The sequence below is a fragment of the Leiobunum rupestre genome, chromosome 1, assembly GCF_980474605.1.
Source record: "Leiobunum rupestre chromosome 1, qqLeiRupe1.1.hap1, whole genome shotgun sequence".
Lineage (NCBI taxonomy): Eukaryota > Metazoa > Arthropoda > Arachnida > Opiliones > Sclerosomatidae > Leiobunum > Leiobunum rupestre.
Window position 1 is genome coordinate 74,325,486 of NC_143384.1, and position 6,000 is coordinate 74,331,485.

The following is a 6,000-nucleotide window of genomic DNA, read 5'->3' on the forward strand; positions in this document are numbered from 1 at the left end:
TATATTAGTATTACCTGTAAAATATTATTACGTCTTGTGTGGTCGTGCACCCTACTACATCATAATTCATTAAAAAATATGGAACGTTTGAGGGAAACGTGAAAGATTTAGTTTCACTTTTGAATACGTAAAATCCATGGTCCACCACCCTCGTTTGGCTTTCGATTTAAAACGGTTAATTCAGGATTATTACACTTTGTAAACCAGTTAATATATGTATTATCAAAATCATTTAAATTTAATTAATGAATTATTAAAAATACAGAAAATAAAAATAACTTACAAATATAAATGTCAGCTAGTGTCAACTGCCAAATGAGTGATGTACAGAGTAAAGAGTATCGAACTAAAACTATCATTCTGTATAATCGGTTTCCGTTATAGTAATCTAAAGACTGAACATGTTCAGCTAAAACTTCGAAAGCCATATTTTTATTTGGATAATACTAATATGGATGCATTTATATTTATGTTTTATTATTTTCGAGTTATTCAAATTTTTTTTATTTCAGAGTTTTAGTGAAATATTTTCACGGCCCAAACCTTTTTGGCCAATTGACCCTAGGGCGATTCGCGATCGGGGGAACTATGTTCGGCGCTTTAGGGGCGCCGAGCCCTTTTTTAACTTGGGGCGCACCGGGCGCGCGCCCGATCGCCCTTATGGCCAGTCCGGGCCTGCGAGTGAGCCATCCGGAGGGAAAGTGTTTAATATTGAGGCCGCATTGCCTCTCTGCATCGCGATGGCAATCCGTTGAAAAAGGAAAGTCACCGACCGATGCTCGCCAGTGACCTCCTTGATGCGACGGCCTATCGAATGGATCAAGGCCAGACTATCCCGCCCGAAAGAGCCCAGAGTTTCAACCGCGACAGCAGTGAAGAGGAACCGATTTTCCAAACCCGCGTATTTTTATTTATTCCGTAATTCGGCCGGGGTTGCAGCCCAGAAGGGGGCTGAAGAGGAAGACGCCAAGAAGGACGGGGCTAGAGGGTCGGTGCGCGTAAAGTCCCAGCCCAGGGATTTCCCACCGGACCAGGGGGCCAAGGTCATGCCATCAGGTCGTTTCCGTCGTCCCGCGACAGACCGGGGGGTTCTAGAATGGCCGGAGCACCGGCAGAAATAAGAGCGCGTGTAAGTGACAGCCGACCACAGCTTCGTTTGCATCTCAAACCATGGGTGCGCTAGCAGTCCACACGGCTTCCACAGTTACAAATGTTTGGGACACAAATTTCGGCAGCCAACCGAAGGCCGACAGCAATCCGAAAGGAGTCGTCGTCTAAGAGCGTGCCCAAGGACGGCGAAGGAAGAATGGTTAGCCAGCACCCAGAGTCCGCAAAGATGACCGAGAGTAGCCGGGCTTTGTCCCTGTCACTGGAAGTACGGGCGGACAACCGAGTGATAGACAGGTCGACAAGTGGGGCCTCCCACGCGCGTTGATGACTTCGGAGATCCGGCGATGTCAAGACCGCACCCGAAAGGATTTCCCACTGAGATGAAGTGTTGGAAAAATCCAACCCGTTAGGGTCGATAGAGGCAGGGAGAATTGCGCGGACTAAGGCCTCCACGATGGATACCGACGAGAGAAACGCGGGGAAAGCGAGAGTAGAGGCGTGGCGAATACCCTGGCCTCCTCGAGACACGGGAAGCGACGACTGTAGCCAAGGTGCCTCGTCCATGAGAGTGTTCGTAACTGTTCCCAGCGCCGAACGAAGGGTTTCATCGAACGACATAAGGCCAGAGACGTCACACCACACGGGGGCACAGCGGAGGAGATACGACAGCTTCGGGATAGCAATTGAGTTTTTCAACAGTAAAAATTAAAGCAGTTGATATTGATTGCTTTAATTTTAAAATCAGTTAAATAGCTGATAGTGAACGTTTTAATATTTTTAATGAAACAAAAACCTCAATTGAAAACTTTATGGCGTATAGTAATAAATATATTTATATTCACCCATTCATTGATGCAGGACGCAGTTGACTTTTATAGGGCTAATTGGAGAGATTTTTACTCTGTTCGCGTGGTATAATTTCCTGTGCAATACAGCGGAGTTGAGAGTAATGTCCCGCATGACGTTATGCCCATTTCATGTTCTACCTTGGCTTACATAATCATTCTTAACAGTAGATGTGAATTACTGGTTTCGAACTGTAATTCGAATACATTTTACATTTAGACGAATTCAATACGGCTAGTGAACACTCCAATAGGTCCTCAGCCTGCAGAAGGGAAAATGAAAATGCTTTGGAATTACTGCATATTGTCCCTAAATGTTTCGTAAGTGATATCAATTTCCTTGAAATCAAATGCCGAAGTGGCTGAGAGTAATTGTTTATTATAGTAGCCCCGGTTTGTCGTAGAGGTAGGACGTATACGACGTAATATCAGCAGTTACATTTTATTGATTGCCATTCAATTAACGCATTTTTTTTAAATGTAAGAGCTAAGAGTAATTCTAAAAGTAACTTGACACCAATCTATTTGAATTTCGAGTTTAATAATTCGTACAGAATCACACTATTTTAATTTACTTTGAAATGTTTGTAGATTTAGAACTTTATCACCTGAAGACAAGCAGATAGGCTCAGAAAAACAGAATGGGTCTTGGACTGGAGTTATTGGGATGCTACAAAAAAATGTAATGTGAGCGGTGGTGGTTAGGGGCGCTAGTGCAAGGATCCTTATATCAATAGAGGTCTCGTATTACATATACTTTAGATTGTCCACATTGGCTTTGGAAGCATCGTTCAAACGAAAGCCCGTTTTCAAGTGGCCAGTTTTACCAGCACATTTGCTTCCAATCAAAGACGATTCTTAGTCGGCCGAGAACCACCCATCAACAACTACGCAATATCGATTAACTTTAGTTTCTTAGAAGCTATGGATAGCAGTGTAAGTATGCGGTTCAAATTACTTAAGCAGCACACTATATCAAATGTTATAATTTTTTCTAAAGCTCTACCTTATGATCCTTGGCGCCATACTTCTCCTGATCTTTTTCAGTTGGATTTTGAACTTTGGTAGACCGGCAGAGAGGCCTAGGCGATTGTACGACCATGTTTGGTTGGTCTGGGAAACTCTTATGGGCAAAGGTAAAAAAGTCGTATTTGTGAACCATGGGATGTTTCAAAGGTTACCGTATTTTATCTAAGGTTCCATCTTTTTGCCGACAAATTTGGTCAGTCGATGCCTGTTTTCGACGTGGATTCTATGCACCTTGGTTGTGATGAATGTCTACAGCGGAGTTCTCGTTTCGAAATTCAGCGTCAAACTTCCTTCGAAATTCATTTCGACCTTGTCCGATTTCGCGAAGTACCCCCAAGTATATCCTGTCTTGGCAAAAGGAAAAGTAGATGTCGAGCTCCTCAAGGTTTGTTCTAAATTCTGTATGTGATAAACATCTAAGCACGTGAAAATGGGCACACGCGATAACATCGCACGTTATTTTGATCTTTCCTATTTTAAGGCAATTGGATAATTTCTTCGTAATCACCGATATATAATAATAATAATTAGGCTAATACCCAAGGCACCACCTTAGGCCCAAGTAATCTCGCGATTTTTAATGCCTAAAACAGGTGGCCGGGTTAAATTGCGTTGGAGAGTGGTGGTGAGCCAACAGCTCTTTACAGTAACTATTACCGTTAACTTCCAGAGGTTTTTATGGAAAGGGGAAACCGAAAAACTAGAGGGAAAATCCCTGTAACCAGTGGGGAAAGAATTTCCAAACTCTACAAAGAAGGAGTGGTTCCTAGTGGTTATATATACTCTTACTCCGCTGAAGAATTTTAAATCAATTTAATGAAGTGAAGGTACGTGGTCACCTTGAACGTGACTAGGTCGTGACAGCTCTAATACTAACCAATTGCTCTATTTGAAGCTATAGCCACTAAAAGTAAATATTACCTGACCCTAAGAAGTACGAGGGTGAGGATAATAGCTTTACCTTTTACCACTATCAAAGGCTAGTTGACCTTATTATTTCGTTTCTACCAGTCTCAGGTAGTAGTTCCTTTAAGTACATCTAAAAATAAAGTTAAATGACTATTCCTTTGAAGACCAGCTCGAAAAATTCGAACAGCACACAAATTCACATGAAAGGACCCCGCCAAAGTCATATGCATAAAAGGCATTGTAAGGCTTGCAAAGATAACATGTTTCTGTACCGCTTTTTGTTTTTGGTGACCAACTCGACGAATTTACCCTAGTATATTTATCTAAACAATTTCTGGCCTACCTGCGTCCGGGCGCACTCATGGCACCACGCTCACACTATGTCTTAAGAAAACAATGGATTGAAACCACCCAGTGGGTTTGCTTCGCTCAATACAACTTAATTTTAATGTGCATTTTAAGTATTACTCACTTAACGGGGAAAAATAAAAGTAAGATTCCAGTGAAAGCTCGCGGTGGTTTTCTGTTAATTGGGTATCTACTTCGCAGTCGTCTCATACTCTTTACTTTGTGCCATTATCCATGAAATATCCAGAGAGCGTTATGTTGGTTAGCTGCATGTCGTAATAGTCCTTTTTAACTACTTTTTGAACATGGTAACTAATCTGTTCGAAAAACAAGGTATGTTTTATTATGATTTTTAAAGTTCCATTAGTAACACCTCGCTAATCGTCTTATTATTGAGCTTATTTATATGGCTAAACGTTATGGAAATAATTGGCCCGTAAATGAGGACTTCCGACCAAAGCCAAAATCGACTCTATTTTGTGTCTACATTCGATACTTATTCCTTGTACCTATTTTGAATTCCTGGTTACAGACTTTAACGAATGTTCATATTTAGGATTCTAAGACTGCGGCTCTGAAGGACTTATGGAAAAGAATTGAAAAACGACAAAAATGGTGCATCAGAAAGGAGGCCGAAATATATAAAAGCTCTTTTACTCTAAACCTGTTGGAACATTTAGAAAGCGGCAGAGCTGCACTAGCTTCCACCGACAAAAACTTCAAAGAACTGTTGCTACAAAAGGAAATAAGCACTCCTTGTAAATTCAGGACAACTGATTCCTACGCCTTCACTTATAGTTCTTTTCTGATCAACAGAAATCTTCCTCGTGAGATAATGAAAGCTATAAACTGCAGGTACGTTTTAGAGACTCAAATAACGGTAACCTTCAGGCGAGGGGCTAACCACTCCCCGTAATCGGTGTACATGCCTGTACCTTTGACTGCACTAAAATGATTACGTAAATGAGTACAGATTTAGCACTACCAAAGGCTGTACTCATTTGTAATCGGTGTACAGATTGTAAGAGAGTGGTTAGCCCCTCGCCTTCAGGATTTGCTGTGTTAACTCCATTTCAGAGTGTCCAGAATCAGTCACACTATGTTATTGAATCGAGTGCCTGGTAGAACGAGTGACGATTTACGTTATAAATATTGCTTCGTCGAAAAAGTGGATGACGTGTCATATATTTTAAGTTTGAATCATATATTGGGTGCTGTGGTATTATGGATTGGTGGGTTGGCAGTCTCAACGACAATCTGTTTCGCAGAAATGGTCATCTCAAGAATTTTCGGCAACAAGTGAAGAATAGAAATACTGTTACTTAATGTCATATCTGAAATAACCTAATGATATGAATTATTATGACGTAATACTCTCCAGGCTCTTATTAAGAAAATATTTTTAAATAGGGCAATCGTTTTCTGAAAGTGACCAATAGTTTTCTACATGTTTCGTCTCTACAATTTTATTTTAGCGTTGAAGGCCTATTGACCGAATTACAGTGTTTTTTCGCCAATAAATCTTAGTTCCGTCCCCAAAAGCTGGTCATTTTTATTTCATCGCGTATCTATAAAGTTTCCACTTTAAAAAAAAAGTGGTTATCGTATTTAAAAAAAAATACGATATCATCACTTCATTTTGAATCTGCCAAAATCAGAATGGTGAAAACAATAGTGTTGCTAATTTTCCGAAAAAATAAAATGCGAAAAAATTTCCGGTAAATTTTCCGCAAATCGGAAAAATAAAAAATTTAACCAT

General features: G+C 40.6%; 1 protein-coding gene across 1 annotated transcript; it reads left to right on the forward strand.

Annotated features, from left to right (window-relative positions):
- The first annotated feature begins 2,178 nt into the window (after positions 1–2,178).
- LOC149966595 (glutamate receptor 2-like) lies at positions 2,179–5,721 on the forward strand. The gene is made up of 7 exons (XM_090171696.1): positions 2,179–2,276; positions 2,547–2,637; positions 2,718–2,891; positions 2,956–3,091; positions 3,152–3,369; positions 4,798–5,096; positions 5,319–5,721. Exons 1-7 carry the CDS (start codon positions 2,233–2,235, stop codon positions 5,542–5,544), a joined length of 1,188 nt encoding a protein of 395 aa, XP_090027822.1. The 5' UTR covers positions 2,179–2,232; the 3' UTR covers positions 5,545–5,721.
- The last annotated feature ends 279 nt before the right edge of the window (positions 5,722–6,000 follow it).

Bases quoted from the DNA above. Each gene is read 5' to 3' on its own strand.
- LOC149966595 (XM_090171696.1), top strand. From the start codon at position 2,233: ATGAAAATGCTTTGGAATTACTGCATATTGTCCCTAAATGTTTC. The intron at 3,092-3,151 runs GTAAAAAAGTCG...ATTTTATCTAAG, and splicing joins GGAAACTCTTATGGGCAAAG to GTTCCATCTTTTTGCCGACA. The intron at 3,370-4,797 runs GTTTGTTCTAAA...GTTCATATTTAG, and splicing joins TAGATGTCGAGCTCCTCAAG to GATTCTAAGACTGCGGCTCT.